The sequence below is a fragment of the Schistocerca serialis genome, chromosome 1, assembly GCF_023864345.2.
Source record: "Schistocerca serialis cubense isolate TAMUIC-IGC-003099 chromosome 1, iqSchSeri2.2, whole genome shotgun sequence".
NCBI lineage: Eukaryota > Metazoa > Arthropoda > Insecta > Orthoptera > Acrididae > Schistocerca > Schistocerca serialis.
This window is the reverse complement of record NC_064638.1, coordinates 89,345,715-89,369,919: the sequence shown is the minus strand read 5'-3', so window position 1 is coordinate 89,369,919 and position 24,205 is coordinate 89,345,715. Positions and strand designations below refer to the sequence as shown.

Below are 24,205 nucleotides of genomic sequence, written 5' to 3'. Positions count from 1 at the left end.
AAATAGGGGTAATGCAGGCGTAGGTTTAATAATGAATAAAAAAATAGGAGTGCGGGTTAGCTACTACAAACAGCATAGTGAACGCATTATTGTGGCCAAGATAGACACAAAGCCCATGCCTACTACAGTAGTACAAGTTTATATGCCAACTAGCTCTGCAGATGATGAAGAAATAGATGAAATGTATGACGAGACAAAAGAAATTATTCAGGTAGTGAAGGGAGACGAAAATTTAATAGTCATGGGTGACTGGAATTCGTCAGTAGGAAAAGGGAGAGAAGGAAACATAGTAGGTGAATATTTTTTATTTTTTTTTATTTATTTATTGATTTATTTAACCTGGCAAGATTAGGGCCATCAGGCCCTCTCTTACATCTAACCAGGCATACTACTTATTTTACATTCATATGTTTTAGTAGTCATGTTAAACTACATCTAGTACAAAAAGTGAAATAAACAATTTGAAAGGTACACCTGGCAAAATACATACATATAGAGTTTATATTCTTACGTCACAAGTACTGTTATAATTAGACATTATTGAAGAGACAGATTTTAGATAGGAGTGCCGGCAGCAGGGAGTATGAGGGAGACTCATGGTGAATGGAGGAGAAGAATAGAGACATGATGAAACATAATTAAGGAAATATAAAGGAAAAGAAGATTGCGTGGCTAATAGAGAAAGATGAAGAGGAAGGCATCTCAGGAGCAAGATAGGAGACGCTAGCTTTGCTATTTGACAGATGAGGGGATTGTCCTTGTACATTAATTTTGTGGAGAACTTTGTGAGGATGATAGTAGGAAATGCTTCAACTTCTTCTTAAAAGCAGCAGGAGATCGAATTTTGCGCAAGGTAAGGGGCAGTTTGTTCCAGAGGCGGACAGCGGCAACTGAGAAGGAGTTTGCAAAAGTTTTTGTTTTGTGAGTGGGCACAGTTAGGATACCAAATAAGAGTGACCTCGTGTTTCGATTATGATGACATGACAGGTTTTTAATCTCTGAAGCAAGGTACTGGGGTGCTTGCGCGATGAGGAGTCGGTGGAGTAGACATAGAGTGTGGTAGTCACGCAATTTGTCCGGCCGCAGCCACCCTAGCTCGGAGTATGAAGCACTAACATGATCATATCGGCGAATGTTGCAGGTGTAACGCACACAGGCATTCATGGTTAGCTCTAGCCGTCTTTTGTTTTCACTACTCATGCCTTGTTGAATCACATCACAATAGTGGAGGTTCGGTAGAACGAGTGCTTGCACGAGCTGGCGTTTCAAGTCCTGTGAAAATATGTTCCGAAACTTTTTGAGAGCATAGAGACAAGCAGACGTCTTTCGGCTCACTGCGACTGTATTCTCCGCCCAGTTGAGATGCTCATCCAAAGTTACACCCAAGTTCTTCACTGTTTTCTGATATGGTATTGGAGTACCGTCGAGCAGAATAGGAGGTAGCCGTTCGCGTAAATCTGAACTTATTAATTTCTGATGGGCTATTAAGATTACTTGCGTCTTTTTTGCATTTAGTTTAAGCCCCAGGTTTTTCGCCCATCTCACTACTGAAGACAGATCATCATTCATCTGAGCGATTGCAGTGTTTACATCTTCAGGTCTGACGCTTAGGTAGAGCTGGAGGTCGTCGGCATAGAAATGATATTTACAGGAGGACAGAACCGACGAAATATCGTTGACATATAAAGAAAACAAAAGTGGTCCTAAGACTGATCCTTGTGGCACTCCCGAGGAAACATGTTTCCAGGAAGATTTTTCATTTACGCATACAACACATTGCTGTCTGTGTTTTAAGTAGCTTTCAAACCATCTCATTGCACTATCAGAGAAATTAAGCTGTTGCATTTTTCTGAGCAATATGTCAAAGTTAACAGTGTCAAAAGCTTTGCTGAAGTCCAGTAGCGTCAATATTGTTGCCTTTCGATTGTCGATGGCATATTTCAGGTCATCAGTTACTTTAATTAGAGCAGTGTTTGTGCTGTGATGTTTACGGAAACCGGATTGAAATTTGTCATATAGGCTGAATTCATGCAAGTGTTCAGTGATTTGGTCATGAACAATATATTCAAGTGCTTTGGAAACAGCAGGCAGTATGCTAATTGGTCGGTAATCACTAGGCAGTTGCGGGTTTTCGATCTTAGGGATGGGTCGAATTAGGCTACTTTTCCATGCAGTGGGATATATTCCGTTCACGAGGGAAAAATTAAATATGTCAGTTAAGACAGGTACTAAGATATCGGCAACATTCTTAATCATGGTTATACCGATACTGTCGTTGCCTATTGCATCAGAAGAGATTCTCATTATTGCTTTTCTTGCCGTATTTGTTGTTACATGTTTTAGATGGAAGGTATCGTTGTTAGTTATCCTGTTTGGGGATTCTTGTGGACGGTAATTATCAGCTGTGCTGGTATTCAGAGGTGCAGAGAAGAATTCATTTAATTCGTTAGCTGACACATGAAAAGTAGTTTCCGATTTTGCCTTTCCGACACCCAAGCTACGAAGATTCTTCCATAGAGTCGTGGGCGTCAGATCGCTGCATACAAGGGAGCGAGCGTGCCTGATTTTAGCATTGCGAATGCATTGTTTCACTCTGTTCCGTAGCTTTCTATATTCTTCGAAACGCTCGGGTTTCGGATCTGCCTTGAAACGCCTGTGGGCAGCATCCCTATTAGTCATCATTTGACGTAATTCAGCTGTCAGCCATGGAGCAGGAGATTTTCTTACACGGATTGTGCGCACAGGTGCATGTTTGTCATAGAGGGCAGTGAGTTTATCACCAAGTTCATTAATTTTGCCGTCGATTGTGGGTTTTCTGATTATTTGATGCCATGAGATTTCTGAGCAATCGGCTGTTAGAGCGTCAAGATCAATACGTTTCATGTACCTACAAGTTATGTAACGCGATTTGATCCTTGGGGGCTGCACAGAGTAGGCCAGGAATATTACATCATGTGCTGAGAGGCCAGGGGCCGATGTTTGACCAACATCTCTTACTTTGTCAGTCTGTTTCGTTGCGATTACGTCTATAAGAGTATGACTGTGCGCCGTATGGTGTGTAGGTTGTAATGGAAGAATGTTCATGCTATTGCAACTAAACAGTCTTCTTAGGTTTATTGCGGAGGGAGTGTCTCTTAGCAGTTCTATGTTCAAGTCACCCATTACGATGACATGTTCGTATTGACACTGAAGTGAATGTAATTCCGACTGGAAGGAACTCATTGAGCTTATTTTTGGCGGCTTGTACACGACGCCAGTCAAGAATTTCCGACTTTGTATATTTATTTCAATGAACATGAATTCAGCCTCTTTTTCTTCAGCAGGATTTGACGTACATAAGACTTTCGCTTTGAGATCTGTTCGTATATACGCGCCGACCCCGCCACCTCGCTTTTTTGATCTGTCTGCCCTAAGAAATGTGTACCCTGGGAGATGAAAAGATGCAGAGGATATGTGTGGTTTCAACCACGTTTCGAATAAGAGGATTACGTGGTAGTTTAGTTGGTTGAAGAGGAGGCTAAGTTCTTCGTAATGCGCAGGTAAAGACTGGATGTTGCAGTGAGCTGCTAAAAGCTCTGACGCGTTCCGCCGAGCAGCCTGGAGTAGGGTGGCAGACTGGTTTGTCCCTTTGTTAGGCACTACCTGCCGCGAGGGGCACTGGCCGCTGCTTCCGCCAAGTGACATAACACAGGGGTGTCCGAGATTTTGCACGCCCTGTTTGTGACACCACGAGTGCCGAAGGAAAGGCGCCTGCTAAAGATTTCCTGAGGTTGCGGGAGTATAGAAAATGGATTAGTGGTATTCTGTGCAAGGAGAATATGACCAAAATAGTGACGGCTGTGTGTCACTGTGTATCCTCTGTCGTACGAGGAGAAATGTAATTAGCGTATTTGAAACAGCTTAGGGTGGAAATAAGGGAGAAGGGAGTGATTTAAGAGGCCGATGCTGCCAGCAGAGAGAAGTAAGCTTAGTAATTAATAGATTATCGTAGGAAGCTAGAATTAGATTGAAATTTGCTAAAGTGATACTGATAGTGATTTTTGTTATGAACAATTTAAACTGAAGAGATGGGTGATTAATGAACTAAAGGAGAGACTAATAACTGCAATAGAACTATTTCAGAACGGAAGAAATAAACTGAGAAAATGAAAAAAGAATTAGCAGTAACTAAAATTAAGTAATGGTTAGAGCTACAGACACAGAAAAATAGTGAAAAGTTAATAGTTACAAAAACAATTAGTTGAAGGTACAAATATGGGTATAATTAAAAAATTAATAAAATTACAAGACTATATCTGAGTATTGGGGCTGTTACAATTGCAAATGGTGTTAAGTTTGCACTTTTGGCTCGAGGGGGGAAGAAATGAAAGAGGAAGCCGCCTTGTAGAATTTTGCACACAGCATAACTTAATCATAGCTAACACTTGGTTCAAGAATCATAAAAGAAGGTTGTATACCTGGAAGAATCCTGGAGATACTAAAAGGTATCAGATAGATTATATAATGGTAAGATAGAGATTTAGGAACCAGGTTTTAAATTATAAGACATTTCCAGGGGCAGATGTGGATTCTGACCACAATCTATTGGTTATGAACTGCAGATTGAAACTGAAGAAACTGCAAAAAAGTGGGAATCTAAGGAGATGGGACCTGGATAAACTGAAAGAACCAGAGGTTGTAGAGAGTTTTAGGGACAGCATAAGGGAACAATTGACAGGAATGGGGGAAAGAAATACAGTAGAAGAAGAATGGGTAGCTCTGAGATATGAAGTAGTGAAGGCAGCAGACGATCAAGTAGGTAAAAAGGCGAGGGCTAATAGAAATCCTTGGGTAATAGAAGAAATATTGAATTTAATTGATGAAAGGAGAAAATATAAAAATGCAGTAAATGAAGCAGGCAAAAAGGAATACAAACGTCTCAAAAATGAGATCGACTGGAAGTGCAAAATGGCTAAGCAGGGATGGCTAGAGGACAAATGTAAGGATGTAGAGGCTTGTCTCACTAGGGGTAAGATAGATACTGCCTACAGGAAAATTAAAGAGACCTTTGGAGAGAAGAGAACCACTTGTATGAATATCAAGAGCTCAGATGGCAACCCAGTTCTAAGCAAAGAAGGGAAGGCACAAAGGTGGAAGGAGTATATAGAGGGTTTATACAAGGGCGATGTACTTGAGGACAATATTATGGAAATGGAAGAGGATGTAGATGAAGACGAAATGGGAGATAAGATACTGCGTGAAGAGTTTGACAGAGCACTGAAAGACCTGAGTCGAAACAAGGCCCCGGGAGTAGACAACATTCCATTAGAACTACTGATGGCCTTGGGAGAGCCAGTCATGACAAAACTCTACCATCTGGTGAGCAAGATGTATGAGACAGGCGAAATACCCTCAGACTTCAAGAAGAATATAATAATTCCAATCCCAAAGAAATCAGGTGTTGACAGATGTGAAAATTACCGAACTATCAGTTTAATAAGTCACAGCTGCAAAATACTAACGCGAATTCTTTACAGACGAATGGAAAAACTGGTAGAAGCGGACCTCGGGGAAGATCAGTTTGGATTCCGCAGAAATGTTGGAACACGTGAGGCAATACTAACCTTACGACTTATATTAGAAGAAAGATTAAGAAAAGGCAAACCTACGTTTCTAGCATTTGTAGACTTAGAGAAAGCTTTTGACAATGTTAACTGGAATACTCTTTCAAATTCTGAAGGTGGCAGGTATAAAATACAGGGAGCGAAAGGCTATTTACAATTTGTACAGAAATCAGATGGCAGTTATAAGAGTCGAGGGGCATGAAAGGGAAGCAGTGGTTGGGAAAGGAGTGAGACAGGGTTGTAGCCTCTCCCCGATGTTATTCAATCTGTATATTGAGCAAGCAGTAAAGGAAACAAAAGAAAAATTCGGAGTAGGTATTAAAATTCATGGAGAAGAAGTAAAAACTTTGAGGTTCGCCGATGACATTGTAATTCTGTCAGAGACAGCAAAGGACTTGGAAGAGCAGTTGAACGGAATGGACAGTGTCTTGAAAGGAGGATATAAGATGAACATCAACAAAAGCAAAACGAGGATAATGGAATGTAGTCAAATTAAATCGGGTGATGCTGAGGGAATTAGATTAGGAAATGAGACACTTAAAGTAGTAAAGGAGTTTTGCTATTTAGGCAGTAAAATAACTGATGATGGTCGAAGTAGAGAGGATATAAAATGTAGACTGGCAATGGCAAGGAAATCGTTTCTGAAGAAGAGAAATTTGTTAACATCGAGTATAGATTTAAGTATCAGGAAGTCGTTTCTGAAAGTATTTATATGGAGTGTAGCCATGTATGGAAGTGAAACATGGACGATAACTAGTTTGGAGAAGAAGAGGATAGAAGCTTTCGAAATGTGGTGCTACAGAAGAATGCTGAAGATAAGGTGGGTAGATCACATAACTAATGAGGAGGTATTGAATAGGATTGGGGAGAAGAGAAGTTTGTGGCACAACTTGACTAGAAGAAGGGATCGGTAGGTAGGACATGTTTTGAGGCATCAAGGGATCACAAATTTAGCATTGGAGGGCAGCATGGAGGGTAAAAATCGTAGAGGGAGACCAAGAGATGAATACACTAAGCAGATTCAGAAGGATGTAGGTTGCAGTAGGTACTGGGAGATGAAGAAGCTTGCACAGGATAGAGTAGCATGGAGAGCTGCATCAAACCAGTCTCAGGACCGAAGACCACAACAACAACAAGTTCTAGGGGACTAATAACCTCAGCAGTTGAGTCCCATAGTGCTCAGAGCCATTTGAACCATTTTGTAACAGCGTAGCACCTGTGGGGCAATGATTTATAGACAATAACAATCCTGAAATTGACTGGCCTTCCCAGAACCCATCCTGAACCCAGTGAAACACCTATGGAATGAGATAAAACTCCGATTTCGCTCCAGACCTTAGCGTCCGGTTTTGGCTCTTGAGGAAGAATGGTCTGCTAGTCCGCCACATATATTGAGACACCTCACTGAAAGTTTTCCCAGCAGAGTTCAAGCCATCATAAAGGAGAAGGCTGGATACAACCCATATTAATGTCTAGTAACAGGTTACCAAATGCTTTTGATCAGATAGTGTGTAATCTCCATATTGACTGTAAGTAGCCAGAGCGTGACTTTTACTCGTGGCAGAAATGGAGTGGGTTCACTATTGCCGAACGTATAAGAGCGATGTGGCCTGAAGAGACTGGTACGTAAGAAGACAAGGAGCGGCTTCTGTAACTTGTTCTTGCTGTTTAGTAAAGATCGGCTTTCACACACGCACTTGGTCACAACTACATTAAATGCGAGGAATCAAGCTTTTAAACCGCAGCACCTTGTGCTACCGAAAGTCAGGCTCGCCACTAAATTGGGACTGCAGGTAATGTGTCCTGCTGTGTATTTCTGTTGCTCGTCTCAGAAAACACACTGTCCTTGAGTTGCCTTTTTCCATCACTTGTAATCGGCTGCATACGAGAGTAAACAGTTATCGTTGTCTGTAATGTAATTTCTCATTGACGATCGTGGCCTAATCTTTTTGGTCTTCCGTTGTTGAAATGCGCAGCCATAGTCGCAATGAAAGCACACACCTGAGGTCCCAAATTTTGCTCATCTTTCGCACAATTGCAGTACTTACTTACTTACATGTAATAAATGCTGCTCTAACACGATGAGCTTCCGAGAAATCAAAGTTCAAAGTTTTACCAGCCCGTTGAATATTACAGGAAAGCGCCCGATATCGAGCAGTGACATCAATGCAACCGGCTCCGGCGGCAGATAAGAAGTCAGGCCGTACTACGTTTCAGTCACGTTTACTTTTTTTCCATTTTTAGCTAACATTCTTTGAAATACTAGCGCCGCTACGAAGTATCATGTTTCTTCGGAAAGGAACAACAATAACAATGACAGTCAGTGTGATACATTCGTAGCGAGATATAACCAAGATACACACTATCTGAACCAAAAGTTTCCAGACACCTATTGGTATACATTAATATGGAATGAGTCCACTCTTAGCCTGTATGATGGCTTCAACTCTGCTGGAGATGTTTACAATGAAATGTCGGAATGTCTGTGGAGATTGGCAGCTCATTCTTTCTCAAGAGCCGAAACAAGGAAGGTAGGGATTTTGGGCACACAGGTCTGGGGCGATGTCGACGTTCAACTCATCCCAAACGTGTTCCATTGGCTTCTGGTCGTGATTCTGGGGAGGCCACTCCATTTCAGGAAAGTTATTGTGAATAAACAATTGCCTCAGATATGCTGCTTTATGACAGGGCGCATTGTCATGCTGATATAAATAATCATTATCTCCGAACCGTTCGTCCACTGTACGAAGCACTCAACAGTGTCATATGTATTCATATGCTTCCACACGTAGCGCTTCCTTAAGGGATATAACCAGAGCACACACTAATGACGAAAAAAGCACCACTATGCCATGTAATACCACATCCTCTATACACCACTCTTGGCACCACGCATGATGGCAGGTAGCATTCTCAATGCATTCGCTAAACCCAAACCCTTCCAGCAAACAGTCACAGGGTATAGAGTGATTCATCACTCCACATCAATCGTTTCAAGCCACCCACTGTCCAGTAACGCTGCTCTTTGCACTACCTAAAGCGTCTCTTGGTACTGACTACAGGAGTGTGTGGTTTATGAGGAGCAGCTTGACCAGTGTTCTCGATTCTTTTTAACATTCTACGCACATTTTGCTAGCTGGACTCCCTGCAGCACTTGGGAACTCGCGGGTTGTTTCTTCCGCTGCTTTTACGCGATTTTTTGCAACAACTCTCCGAATGCTCATTTCGTTTTGCTGTGATTGTTCATTCGCGTTCCCACTTCACAATCAAACCATCAACGGTCGACTTGGGAAGCTTTCGAAAGACTGAAAAGGCGCTGATGTATTTGTTACTCAAGCGACTTCCAATGATTACTAGCTAACGTTCGAAGTTACAGAGTCCTCCTGACCGACCCATACAGCTGTTACTGCTTGTCTACTGGCAACACAATACTTCCCCACCACCACCACCATGACCACCACGTTTTGTACTTGCGGATCCGCTACTCGTGACATCTGGTGGTAAATTCCGCATTACATATTGGTATCTGGACACTGGACATTTTTTAATCAGGCAAGTGTAATAAAGAATCGTGATGAAGTCGTCATTTACTTATGGTCTGTAACTGTTTTGAATGACATAGTCTCTATTTGTAATACGCGCCTGAGTCGATATTTCATCACGACCCCTTTTGAAACCTCGTTTACACGTGTTCACGTATGTACCACAATGATTACCTTTATTATTATTATTATTGTTCTTTTCTGAAGGAACATGATTTCTTGTAGCTATGCAAGTGTTTGGTGGGAATTTAGAAAAAAGAAATTAATATCTATCGAAAGTAATATGTACAGACGTCTAGTCTGCCGCCTCCGGTTGCACTAACACTGCCACTTCACAGCTGCCTATGGTATGGCATTCAACAGACACGTAAAACTTTTGACATCCAATTCTCGAAGACGGTTGAGAAGAACGTCCAACTAGAACAGCAATTATTATATCTAAATGTGAACTACAGTCGTGCGAAAGATAGGAAAATTCGTGAACGGTTGGATGTAATCTTGTCAGCACCAGTCCAATTGCATTTTTCTCTCACACTGCCACTGACCATCTTGTGTCTCACAGTTTTCTCGCCATGCCACATATCTCGAACAATGACATATTTGCGACACTGGGCCACATTAGTCGTTACCTTTAAGTGCTAGCGTCTCGCTCCATAAGGACAAAGAGGATCCCTGGCAATTTGTGGCGCTGTTGCCAACTTTAAACTGGACAGTACAAAAGGCAACGGACAAAGATAACTATGCACAAGAATTAAAAATAGACAGATTGCCAGTGACATTTTGTTAACGTAACATAGATGATGCAATCTGAAAAGATGTGGCACTTCAACCCACCGCACTACTGCTATTCTATGACACCGTGAAATTTGGCATCAGGGTTGCGAGCACACCTTCAGTTGGCAACGTTTTAGGGGGCTTTTGTGCATGCGCAACTCGCATGATGTAATTGTCTTACGGGCCAAATATATACGGATTTGATAAACAATGTGCACGGTTCACTATGTGCACAGCTGGCCTCTTGCTACTCAACTAAAAATTTACGTCAGTGCCACCGGGTGGCAGCACACTGCGGCAGATTTTTACCCCATTTGCGCGGCATAAATCCTGCTAGATGATAACACACTCCTCAGATTTGTTCATTCACTCACTATATGCTGTACTAAAATTAGATGAGATACCAGTATATGGTAAAGCTGTACTAACAGTAAACCTATTTTGTGGGTTTCTGAATGAGTTATAGTATTATTAAGTTATGGTTCAAATGGCTCTGAGCACTATGGGACTTAACTCCTGCGGTCATCAGTCCCCTAGAACTTAGAACTACTTAAACCTAACTAACCTAAGTACAGCACACACATCCATTCCCGAGGCAGGTCGATTGTAGCGGTCGCTCCAGACTGAAGCGCCTAGAACCGCTCGGCCACACCGGCCGGCTATTAAGTTATGAATTTTATTATACAATAATCCATTTGAGGCGCTGACAAGGGAAATTCCCCATCGCACCCCCCTCAAATTTAGTGGTAAGATGTCCAGTGGTTAACACGTCAATAACTGAACACAGATCAAGCATGAAAACAGGGGGTACTGAATTGTGAAAGAAAAGCAAAATAGAAACAGTGAACGGTCCAAACTTACGAAGTATAACATTAAGTGGAATTGAATAAGCCACGACGTTGTGGTTCAGTGGTCACGATATTGTACCGCAAAGCGCATGAGCGGTGTTCAAAATTCCCTCGCGCCATGTTTTTATTTATTATTTTCACAAAATTATCAACTGTTCGTCCAGTCATTGAAATGTTTGTTCTCTTGCTGTAGTGTTGGCAATTGTCATACTATTCATTGATTATAGAATATGAGTTATGTGGTAAGAATACATTACTTCACAAGTAAATGTGATGAGTAGTGAAAGCAGGCGAGATACTACGTAGACATTTCACAGAAATGAAAACAACAAATAAACGGGTCTGAACAATGTTACAACAAAGGAATTCAAGAGTCCAAACTTCCAAAACGGAGCGCAACTTCAAAAACGTTAAAAACGTATGTTTTGACAGAGCACAGAGAAAACTGTATAATTGTGAAATTGTTGCGTTCATTTGCTGCAGCTTATGTGACAGACTATCATGTTTTCATCACCTCTGTTCGATTGATCACATTCACATTCATACGAACACCTACATCAGGAGGGGAGGCGTATCTCACTCGCTCATCATTCGTTCAAGTTAGGTGCGTCGATAAAACATTCCTATCATATGACAAACATACCGTCCCTAATGTCGTGTATGACACACATCAGATCTGTTTTATGGTGGAGAATTCAGTTGACTTGTCGCCCTGTCATGCCAACGGCCCTGCCGCAGTGGTAACACCGGCTGCCGTCAGATCACCGAAGTTAAGCGCTGTCGGGCTGGGCTAGCACTTTGATGGGTGACCATCTGGTCTGCCGAGCGCTGTTGGCAAGCGGGGTGCACTCAACCCTTGTGAGGCAAACTGAGGAGCTACCTGATTGAGAAGTAGCGGCTCCGGTCCCGTAAACTGACATCCAACCGGGAGAGCGGTGGCTGACGCATGCCCCTCCATATCCGCATCCAGTGGCGTGTGAGCTGAGGATGACACGGCTGCTGGTCATTACCGGTGGGCCTTCATGGCCTGTTCGGGAGGAGTTTGGTTTTTTTTTTTTTCTTTTCTTTTCTTTGTGGCCTTGTCATCAAACGTTTGCGATTCCCACTCGAAAGCCACTTCCTTTCGGCTGCTAATAGAGTAGTTTTACAGAATCAGCTTTCATGATAGGTCTCTTCTTTCCACAACACTGTTGCAATCGGACGATACATCACAACACACACATAAATTTGAATACAACGAGCAGACACGTCAATCACCGGGCACACAGTTCATAATTTTGTGTAAAAAAGGAAAATTGACACGATGGAGCTTTGAACACAGAGTCGTCCGTTTTGCAGTCCAACACTGTCTCCGCTTTACCACTTGGACCGTTCACTGTTTCTATTTCGCTTTTTTCACCTTTCAGTACACCTTCTTCCTGTTTTCATGTTTGATCTATGTTTAGTTCTTGACCTGCTGTCCACTGGACCCTCTTACCACTAAATCTGAGGGGAGGATCATAAGGGCCTACAGCACATCACCGTCGATTGTGAGATTGTACATTTATTCACGTTTCAGAGATCTGTTGATCTTAGGGTGAGTCAGTTTTATGTGTGCTGTACGTCTGAAAATTCACGAACAGCTGTATCACTGGTTTCTCTGATATTCACTTACATGTGGGATCAACGGCGGTGCGCTTTAGGCCTTTATGGATCTCAGGGTCTCATTTGTATTCTATGAAAGTGACCATGTTGGTAGACATTACTATTTGTTTTGCCGACCGGTGTGGCCGAGCGGTTCTAGGCGCTTCAGTCTGGAACCACGCTGCTGCAACGGTCGCAGGTTCGAATCCTGCCTCGGGCATGGATGTGTGTGATGGCGTTAGGTTAGTTAGTTTTACGTAGTTCTAAGTGTAGGGGACTGATGACCTCAGATGTTAAGTCGCATAGTGTTTAGAGCCATTTGAACCAATTTTGTTTTCGAAATTACTTCAAATGTTTTCTTATTTCAAGGATTTTTTTGGTGATTCCATATTCATTAGTCTAAGCCATTCACTAAACAACTTTATGTCTTATTTTTAAGATGATATTACTAATAATTACGACGTTCATGCAACGATTTTGCAAAAAATTGCCTTGTCCTATTGTGCCCCATGGATGCGACAAAACCGCAAATATGCAAGCGTTTCTTTGAAAAAATGTAAAAAATATGTAGTATGGTATGCAGTTTTAAGTGATTTTCAAGTAAGGTATAGTGCACACAAAATGCCATGGCCGCTAGATGCGCAGTCGGCAAGAGAAGTGTGGGGAGAGTTGCAGTGGTGGGGAGATCGCTCAGAGCGCCGTAGGGGAAATGCCGAGTGCTGGAGGGGAAGTACTCTTCTAAACTGAAGCCTATGCTCATATTTTTTGTAAATTTTAAATAGGGCCCCTCCATGCCCACACTCACATTGTGACCATTCAAAAAGATGTACTGTGCCTGTGCTTTCTTCCAAAAATGCAGCAATTTATTTTCGCCTGGCTTGTTAACCACCGAGCGAGGTGGCGCAGTGGTTAGCACACTGGACTCGCATTCGGGAGGACGACGGTTCAGTCCCGCCTCTGGCCATCCTGATTTAGGTTTTCCGTGATTTCCCTAAAATCGCTCCAGGCAAATGCCGGGATGGTTCCTTTGAAAGGGCACGGCCGACTTTCTTCCTCGTCCTTCCCTAAACCGATGAGACCGATGACCTAGCAGTTTGGTCTCTTCCCTCAAAACAGCCCAGCCCAGCTTGTTAACCATTTGTAAATTTGAAAAATGCGTCAAGAGCTGCGAATTTTAAGAAAAACCTACACATTTCTCTGGTTGCCATGCCAAAATTTGCACTGTCACTCCTCATTAACATGATCAGCAGACACAATTGTGAGAGAATTCTGAAATGTGGTTTATTAAGTGAGGAACTGAGGAAAAGTAAAGTCAGTAGCTTATGAAAAAGCACATCCTCGGTACAAAAAAAGTTTAATGTCTTCACATTGTTGTTCCAAAACCCATAGCATTTCCTTTTTCACCAGCTATCGATAGCCCTTAAAAATTACATTCTTTCACCGAAAAAATCTGATTGGAATAATACGATGTATAATGAAGTCTTACTTAATAACGATAAGGTAAAATACTCTCCTCTTTGCGTGCTATCATTTACATCATTTTGATACCTGAAACCGTGTATGAAATATGAGGAATGTTGTGGATATTTTATTCTGGCTTCATCACTGGCACAGTGCGATCGCAAACGAGTGTGCTACATCAGATCAATTTTCTCGACACACAGATACCTCTACGCAAGTCTAAGAAAAATTCAATATGTTAGCCAAATTCCTTGCATAATAACATATTATGTAATATGCAGAAAATGCAAAATAATAGCAACCTGTATTTTTCATTGCACATTTTTCCGAATTTCAAAAAAATAACTCTGAGCACTATGGGACTTAACTTCTACGGTCATCAGTCCCCTAGAACTTAGAACTACTTAAACCTAACTAACCTAAGGACATCACACACATCCATGCTCGAGGCAGGATTCGAACCTTCGACCGTAGTGCTTCCGAATTTCACACAATGTCTTACTTTCATGTTAATATCACAACAGCTATGACCATTAGCGAAATAATGGGCATATCATCATGAACCTGACCTATAATTAAACAAAAAATGACAATTTTTTAGACGAATAGTTACTGTAAAATAGATTGAGAAAGATGGCAGGGTGCGCGCCTCGATTCTGTCATCACTGACCAGTCGAAAGATGGAAAACATGTATGGGCCTCCCCTTCTGACCAAACGAATGAACTCACCCAGCTCTATGGACGAAAACTGGTCACTGTGCATAGCCCACTATACCCTGCACGAGCAATACCTTAGGTTAAACTACAAGGCAATGTTTCATACCTTTCATTATCATCAATGTTCAGCCAAAAGGCAGGTTTCACATGGTAGTTCTCAAGACTGTCTGGTCTTCTGCCATCCTCTTCAGGTCTGAACAATTTCCTCTTGCTTTTATGTCATCTATCATCTTGTATCTCCTGCTTCCTCTCAGTCTTCTCCCACAAACCAATCCTTCCAAAGCATCTGCTAGCAAACACTCCGTTCTCAATGAATGTCCCAACCAGTTCTTTTTCCTTTCTCTTGCAACCTTCAGCAGACATCTTCTCTCACCAACCCTTTCCAATACTCGTTCATTACTCACTCTTTCCATCCAGCTTATTCTCTCCATTCTCATCCACATCTCAAATGCTTCTAACCTCTTTTCATCCTCTCGTCTCAGCGCTCATGTTTCTGCCACATATACAGGGTGTTACAAAAAGGTACGGCCAAACTTTGAGGAAACACAAAGAAAGAAAATATGTTATGTGGACATGTGTCCGGAAACACTTACTTTCCATGTTAGAGCTCATTTTATTACTCCTCTTCAAATCACATTAATCATGAAATGGAAACATACAGCAACAGAACGTATCAGCGTGACTTCAAACACTTTGTTTCAGGAAATGTTCAAAATGTCCTCCGTTAGCGAGGATACATGCATCCACCCTCCGTCGCATGGAATCCCTGATGCGCTGATGCATTCCTGGAGAATGGCGTATTGTATCACAGCCGTCCACAATACGAGCACGAAGAGTCTCTACATTTGGTACCGGAGTTGCGTAGACAAGAGCTTTCAAATGCCCCCATAAATGAAAGTCAAGAGGGTTGAGATCAGGCGAGCGTGGAGGCCATGGAATTGGTCCGCCTCTACCAATCCATCGGTCACCGAATCTGTTGTTGAGAAGCGTACTAACACTTCGACTGAAATGTGCAGGAGCTCCATCGTGCATGAACCACATGTTGTGTCGTACTTATAAAGGCAAATGTTCTAGCAGCACAGGTAGAGTATCCTGTATGAAATCATGATAACGTGCTCCATTGAGCGTAGGTGGAAGAACATGGGGCCCAATCAAGACATCACCAACAATGCCTGCCCAAACGTTCACAGAAAATCTGTGTTGATGACGTGATTGCACAATTGCGTGCGGATTCCTGTCAGCCCACACATGTTGATTGTGAAAATTTACAATTTGATCACGTTGGAATGAAGCCTCATCCGTAAAGAGAACATTTGCACTCAAATGAGGATTGACACATTGTTGGATGAACCATTCGCAGAAGTGTACCTGTGGAGGCCAATCAGCTGCTGATAGTGCCTGCACACGCTGTACATGGTACGGAAACAACTGGTTCTCCCGTATCACTCTCCATACAGTGACGTGGTCAACGTTACATTGTACAGCAGCAACTTCTCTGACGCTGACATTAGGGTTATCGTCAACTGCACTAAGAATTGCCTCGTCCATTGCAGGTGTCCTCGTCGTTCTAGGTCTTCCCCAGTCGCGAGTCATAGGCTGGAATGTTCCGTGCTGCCTAAGACGCCGATCAATTGCTTCGAACGTCTTCCTGTCGGGACACCTTCGTTCTGGAAATCTGTCTCGATACAAACGTACCGTGCCATGGCTATTGCCCCGTGCTAATCCATAAATCAAATGGGCATCTGCCAACTCCGCATTTGCAAACATTGCACTGACTGCAAAACCACATTCGTGATGAACACTAACCTGTTGATGCTACGTACTGATGTGCTTGATGCTAGTACTGTAGAGCAATGAGTCACATGTCAACACAATCACCGAAGTCAACATTACCTTCCTTCAATTGGGCCAACTGGCGGTGAATCGAGGAAGTACAGTACATACTGACGAAACTAAAATGAGCTCTAACATGGAAATTAAGCGTTTCCAGACACATGTCCACATAACACCTTTTCTTTATTTGCGTGTGAGGAATGTTTCCTGAAAGTTTGGCCGTACCTTTTTGTAACACCCTGTAGTGAGTGCCACACTCCAGACATAACAATTGCCAAGCTTTTTCCTTAGACATTTATCTAATTTGCCTCTTTCTGTTGAATGCCTCCTTCACTATGGCAATTCGAGTTTTCACCTCCTTGTGACATCTCAAGTCTTCAGGTATTGTGCTTCCAAGGTATTTAAATGCACTTACTTGGCTAATGTAGATTGTCCTATTTTAATATTGGACAGTCTGCGTCTTGTACTGATGAGCATACTCTTATACCTTTAATAAGTGTTTTCTTCTGCTCCTGTATTTTATAAAAGTTGTTGAACGTTAAGTATGCCATTCTGCTCCAAGCTCCACTACGCAAATGATTACCAGAGGTGAATGGAGTAAGTGACAGAAAAAAATCCAAGGATCAACAGCAAATTAAACTATGGACCTGGCATTTACTCACGTAGCTGTATGCCAAGACTTTATACAACATTAAAATATTAATTTCCAACCATTGGTCTTATACTCTACTGTCTGTAGATACACTACTGGCCTTTAAAATTGCTACACCGAGAAGAAATGCAGATGATAAACGGGTATTCATTGGACAAATATATTATATTAGAACTGACATATGATTACATTTTCTTGAGAAATCAGTACCCAGAACAACCACCTATGGCCGTAATAACGGTCTTGATACGCCTGGGTATTGAGTCAAACAGAGCTTGGGTGGCATGTACAGGTACAGCTGCCCATGCAGTTCAACATGATACCACAATTCATCAAGAGTAATGACTGGCGTATTGTGACGAGCCAGTTGCTCGGCCATCATTGACCAGACGTTTTCAGTTGGTGAGAGATCTGGAGAATGTGCTGGCCATGGCAGCAGTCGAACATTTTCTGTATCCAGAAAGGCTCGTACAGGACCTGCAACATGCGGTCGTGCATTATCCTGCTGAAATGTAGGGTTTTGCAGGGATCGAATGAAGGGTAGAGCCACGAGTCGTAACACATCTGAAATGTAACGTCCACTGTTCAAAGTGGAGTCAATGCGAACAAGAGGTGACCGTGACGTGTAACCAATGGCACCCCATACCATCACACTGGGTGATACGCCAGTATGGTGATGACGAATACACGCTTGCAATGTGTGTTCACCGCGATGTCGCCAAACACGGATGCGACCATCATGATGCTGTAAATATAACCTGCATTCATCTAAATAAATGACGTTTTGCCACTCTTGCACCCAGGTTCGTCGTTGATTGCACCATCGCAGGCGCTCCTGTCTGTGATGCAGCGTCAAGGGTAACCGCAGCCATGGTCTCCGAGCTGATAGTTCGTGCTGTTGCAAATGTCGTCGAACTGTTCGTGCAGATGGTTGTTGTCTTGCAAACGTCCCCATCTGTTGACTCAGGGATCGAGACGTGGCTGCACGATCCGTTACAGCCATGCGGATAAGATGCCTGTCATCTCGACTGCTAGTGATACGAGGCCGTTGGGATCCAGCACGGCGTTCCGTATTACCCTTCCGAACCCACCGATTCCATATTCTGCTAACAGTCATTGGATCTCGGCCAACGCGAGCAGCAAATTCGCGATACGATAAACCGCAACCGCGATAGGCTACAATCCGACCTTTATCAAAGTCGGAAACGTGATTTCTCCTCCTTACACGAGGCATCACAACAACATTTCACCAGGCAACGCCGGTCAACTGCTGTTTGTGTATGAGAAATCGGTTGGAAACTTTCCTCATGTCAGCACGTTGTAGGTGTCGCCACCAGCGCCAAACTAGTGTGAATGCTCTGAAAAGCTAATCATTTGCATATCACAGCAACTTCTTCCTGTCGGTTAAATTTCGCGCCTTTAGCACGTCATCTTCGTGGTGTAGCAATTTTAATGGCCAGTAGTGTATTTAAATCGACTTACTTGGCTAATGGTAGATTGCCCTATTTTAATATAGGACAGTCTGCGTCTTGTACTGATAACCATTCTCTTATACCTTTAAGAAGTTTTTTCTTCTGCTCATGTATTTTATAAGAGTTGTTGAACGTTAAGTATCACATTTCACTCCAAGCTCCCCTATGCAAATAATTACCAGATGTGAATGAAGTAAGTGACAGAAAAAAAAATCCAAGTATCAACAGCAAGTTAAACCATGGACCTGGCTTTTACTCACGTGCCCGTATTCCAAGACTTTGTACCACATTAAAACATTAATTTCCAACCATTGGTCTTATACTCTACTGTCTGTAGATATAAATTCGAGCTTCATAAGATTTGGTACACTGTGCTCTTGCATGCCTTATGAAAGACTGATAGATGGTCACTGATAACTGAAAAAAATGAACATGTTTTCAGAATGATACGAGAAGACCTGTTGAAAATGACGCCTGTGAAGACGAAATACACGAAAGAAGAAATCAGTATGTGGACGCCTCTGCAGTTTGCAGAGGTGACAGGTGCCTGGGATTTCGTCGAAAGGATGCTGCGAGCCGGAAAATCGTTGCGGGAGCTGAAGGTGCTGCCGGAAGCGCTGAAGAGCACGAGCGAGGCCGTGAAGCTGGTGAACGTCTTCTGCGAAAACGAGCACTTGTCGCTGCTGAGGTACGCGCTGTCGGAGCAGCCGGAGGTGGCCGGGGCGCGGGCCGAGTCGGGGCTGACGCCGCTGCACGTGGCGGCGGGCCGCGGGCGGACGGCGGCTCTGCGGCTGCTGCTGCTGCGGAGCGGCGCTGGCCACGTGGAGGCGGGCGACCGCTGGGGCCGCACGGCGCTGCTGCACGCCGCGGCCGGCGGCTGCGCCGACGCGCTGCGCCTGCTGCTGGCCGCGGGCGCGCGCCACGACGCGCGGGACTACACGGGCCACACGGCGCTGCAGTACGCGGCGCGCGCCGGCCACGGGCCCGCCGTCCGGCTGCTGTGCGAGGCGGGCGCCGCCCAGGGCGCCGGCAGGTCAGCTCAGAGTATACACACAGTCTAACGTAACAGTCGCGACACTTCGCCTCGATTTTGTTGCCTACCGCGCCAGCAGCGCCCCAAGCGGCCAGTAACTTAAACTGTGAGTTCGGCGCGATCGTGAAAGCGAATAGTGGTATTTTATTTTGATTTCTACAATGGTTTTTACAAGTGGGAGCGATTGTAGCGCAATAAATTGCATCAACAACAGGAAGAAGATACCACAGCTGTGTTTTTTAGGTTTCCTAAAGATCCTGAGAGGTATACAGGGTGATCCATTGATAGTGACCGGGTCAAATATCTCACGAAATAAGCGTCATACGAATAAAAGCTACAAAGAACGAAACTTGTCTAGCTTGAAGGGGGAAACCAGATGGCCTATGGTTGGCCCGCAAGATGGCGCTGCCATAGGTCAAACTGATATCAACTGCGTTTTTTTAAATAGGAACCCCCATTTTTATTACATATTCGTGTAGTACATAGACATTTGAATGTTTTTTTTTTTAGCTGGACCACTTTGTGATAGATGGCGCTGTAATAGTCACAAACGTATAAGTACATGGTATCACGTAAAATTCCGCCAGTACGGACGGTATTTGCTTCGTGATACATGACCTGTGTTAAAATGGACCGTCTACTAATTGCGGAAAAGGTCTATATCGTGTTAATGTATAGCTGTTGTGATCAAAATTCCCAAGCGGCGTGTGCTATGTATGCTGCTCGGTATCCTGAACGACATCATCCAAGTGTCCGGACTGTTCGCCGGATAGTTACGTTATTTAAGGAAACAGGAAGTGTTCAGCCACATGTGAAACGTTAACCACGACCTGCAACAAATGATGCCCAAGTAGGTGTTTTAGCTGCTGTCGTGGCTAATCCGCACATCATTAGCAGATTAATTGTGCGAGAATCTGGAATCTCAAAAACGTCGGTGTTGAGAATGCTACATAAACATCGATTGCACCCGTACCATATTTCTATGCACCACGAATTGCATGGCGACGACTTTGAACGTCGTGTACAGTTCTGCCACTGGTCACAAGAGAAATTACGGGACGATGACAGATCTTTTGCACGCGTTCTATTTAGTGACGAAGCGTCATTCACCAACAGTGGTAACGTAAACCGACATAATATGCACTACTGGGCAACGGAAAATCCACGATGGCTGCGACAAGTGGAACATCAGCGACCTTGGCGGGTTAATGTATGGTGCTGCAATATGGAAGGATAATTGGCCCCCATTTTATCGATGGCAATCTAAATGGTGCAATGTATGCTGATTTCCTGCGTAATGTTCTACCGATGTTACTACAAGATGTTTCACTGCATGACAGAACAGCGATGTACTTCCAACATGGTAGATGTCCGGCACATAGCTCGCGTGCGGTTGAAATGGTATTGAATAACATATTTCATGACAGGTGGATTGGTCGTCGAAGCACCATACCATGGCCCGCACGTTCACCGGATCTGACGTCCCCGGATTTCAAATGGCTCTGAGCACTATGCGACTTAACTTCTGTGGTCATCAGTCGCCTAGAACTTAGAACTAATTAAACCTAACTAACCTGAAGACATCACACACATCTATGACCGAGGCAGGATTCGAACCTGCGATCGTAGCGGTCGCTCGGTTCCAGACTGTAGTGCCTAGAACCGCACGGCCACTCCAGCCGACCCCGGATTTCATTCTGTGGGGAAAGTTGAAAAGTGGAAGGATATTTGCTATCGTGATCCACCGACAACGCCTGACAACATGCGTCAACGCATTGTCAATGCATGTGCGAACGTTATGGAAGGTGAACTACTCGCTGTTGAGAGGAATGTCGTTATACATATTGCCAAATACATTGAGGTTGACTGACATAATTTTGAGCATTTATTGCATTAATGTGGTATTGACAGGTAATCACACTGTAACAGCATGCGTTCTCAGAAATGATAAGTTCACAAAGGTACATGTATCACATTGAAACAACCGGAATAAAATGTTCAAACGTACCTACGTTCTGTATTTTAATTTAAAAAACCTACCTGTTACCAACTGTTTGTCTAAAATTGTGAGCCATATGTTTGTGACCATTACAGCGCCATCTATCACAAAGTGGAAAAAATGGTCCAACTGAAACATTCATATTTCATTACGTACTACACGAATATGTAATAAAGAATGGGGGTTCTTATTTAAAAAACGCAGTTGATATCCGTTTCACGTATGGCAGCGCCATCTAGCGGGCCAGCCATAGCGCCATCTGGTTTCCCCCTTCAAGCTAGACAAGTTTCGTTCTTTGTAGTTTTTTCGTTTGACGCTTATTTCGTGAGATATTTGGCCTAGTCACGATCAATGGACCACCATATATACCATCATGTTACTAAACTGTATCGTCAGGATTCACTTGCGAACTACATGTGTATTAATGATCAGTATTTGTTTCAGGAGCAGAAAATGGCTAGTTAATAGCAGACGAGAAGACCTTATGAAAAAAGACCCAGTTTACCTTTATGACAATGTTAGGTTTTGTTCGCTACATTTCGAACAAAACCAGTTCATGAATGCAGACAATAATAAACTATATGGAATGCAGTACCCACACTGTTTGACATCCCATGTAAGCCACCTCAACTGACGATGAAGAGGAAACTGCCACAAAGATTTGACAATCCGTCTAAAGCTGTTAATCAGTACTATGACACAGAAGCAGCCAGTTCAACTCTCCATGTATCAGTGCCAGATTAGTGTGAATCGTCAACACAGACCTGCTTTGACGATGAAATGGTTGGATTAAGATACTAACACGAATTCTTTACAGACGAATGGAAAAACTGGTAGAAGCCAACCTCGGGGAAGATCAGTTTGGATTCCGTAGAAATATTGGAACGCGTGAGGCAATACTGACCCTACGACATATCTTAGAGAATAGATTAAGGAAAGGCAAGCCTACGTTTCTGGCATTTGTAGACTTAGAGAAAGCTTTTGACAATGTTCATTGGAATACTCTCTTTCTAATTCTGAAGGTGGCAGGAGTAAAATACAGGGAGCGAAAGCCGGCCGCAGTGGCCGAGCGGTTCTAGGCCCTTCAGTCCGAAACCGCGGGACTGCTACGGTCGCAGGTTCGAATCCTGCCTCAGGCGTGGTTCTGTGTGATGTCCTTAGGTTAGTTCGGTTTAAGTAGTTCTATGTTCTAGGGGACTGATGACCTCAGACGTTAAGTCCCATAGTGCTCAGAGCCATTTGAACCATTTTTGAACAGGGAGCGAAAGGCTATTTCCAATTTGTACAGAAACCAGATGGCAGTTATAAGAGTCGAGAGGCATGAAAAGAAAGCAGTAGTTGGGAAGGGAGTGAGACAGGGCTGTAGCCTGTCCCCGATGTTATTCAATCCGTATATTGAGCAAGCGGCAAGGAAACAAAAGAGAAATTCGGAGTAGGAGTTGAAATAAAAACTTTGAGGTTCGCCAATAACATTGTAATTCTGTCAGAGTCAGCAAAGGACCTGGAAGAGCAGTTGAACGGAATGGACAGTGTCTTAAGAGGAGGATATAAGATGAACATCAACAAAAGAAAAACGAGGATAATGGAATGAAGTCGAATTAAATCGGGTGGTGCTGCGGGAATTAGATTAGGAAATGAGACGCTTAAAGTAGTAAATGAGTTTTGCTATTTACGGAGCAAAATAACTCTTGATGGTCGAAGTAGAGAGGATATAAAACGTAGACTGACAGTGGCAAGGAAAGTGTTTCTGAAGACGAGAAATTTGTTAACATCGAGTATAGATTTAAGTGTCATGAAGTCGGTTCTGAAAGTACGACGTGCATTCAAGATCTAAGGCCTTCGATTTTTTTCTAATTAACCACTCACCTGAAATCGATGAAACTGGCGTTACTTCTCGACGTAATCGCCCTGCAGACGTACACATTTTTCACAACGCTGACGCCATGATTCCATGGCAGTGGCGAAGGCTTCTTCAGGAGTCTGTTTTGACCACTGGAAAATCGCTGAGGCAATAGCAGCACGGCTGGTGAATGTGCGGCCACGGAGAGTGTCTTTCATTGTTGGAAAAAGCCAAAAGTCACTACGAGCCAGGTCAGGTGAGTAGGGAGCATGAGGAATCACTTCAAAGTTGTTATCACGAAGAAACTGTTGCGTAACGTTAGCTCGATGTGCGGGTGCGTTGTCTTGGTGAAACAGCACACGTGCAGCCCTTCCCGGACGTTTTTGCTGCAGTGCAGGAAGGAATTTGTTCTTCAAAACATTTTCGTAGGATGCACCTGTTACCGTAGTGCCCTTTGGAACGCAATGGGTAAGGATTACGCCCTCGCTGTCCCAGAATATAGACACCATCATTTTTTCAGCACTGGCGGTTACCCGAAATTTTTTTGGTGGCGGTGAATCTGTGTGCTTCCATTGAGCTGACTGGCGCTCTGTTTCTGGATTGAAAAATGGCATCCACGTCTCATCCATTGTCACAACCGACGAAAAGGAAGTCCCATTCATGCTGTCGTTGGGCGTCAACATTGCTTGGCAACATGCCACACGGGCAGCCATGTAGTCGTCCGTCAGCATTCGTGGCACCCACCTGGATGACGCTTTTCGCATTTTCAGGTCGTCATGCAGGATTGTGTGCACAGAACCCACAGAAA

The 24,205-nt window shown here is 43.4% G+C and overlaps 1 protein-coding gene and 1 pseudogene across 1 annotated transcript in view; both read left to right on the top strand.

The window, feature by feature from the left end:
• Positions 1–24,205, top strand: part of LOC126415795 (serine/threonine-protein phosphatase 6 regulatory ankyrin repeat subunit A-like) — a 151,153-nt gene that overhangs the window by 74,840 nt on the left and 52,108 nt on the right. Inside the window, exon 2 of the mRNA XM_050083706.1 lies at positions 18,968–19,558. Coding sequence (XP_049939663.1) covers positions 18,969–19,558 — 590 coding nt within the window. The 5' untranslated portion in view covers position 18,968. The remainder of the gene's footprint in view (positions 1–18,967; positions 19,559–24,205) is intronic.
• On the top strand, positions 11,487–11,604 carry LOC126425123 (5S ribosomal RNA; annotated as a pseudogene).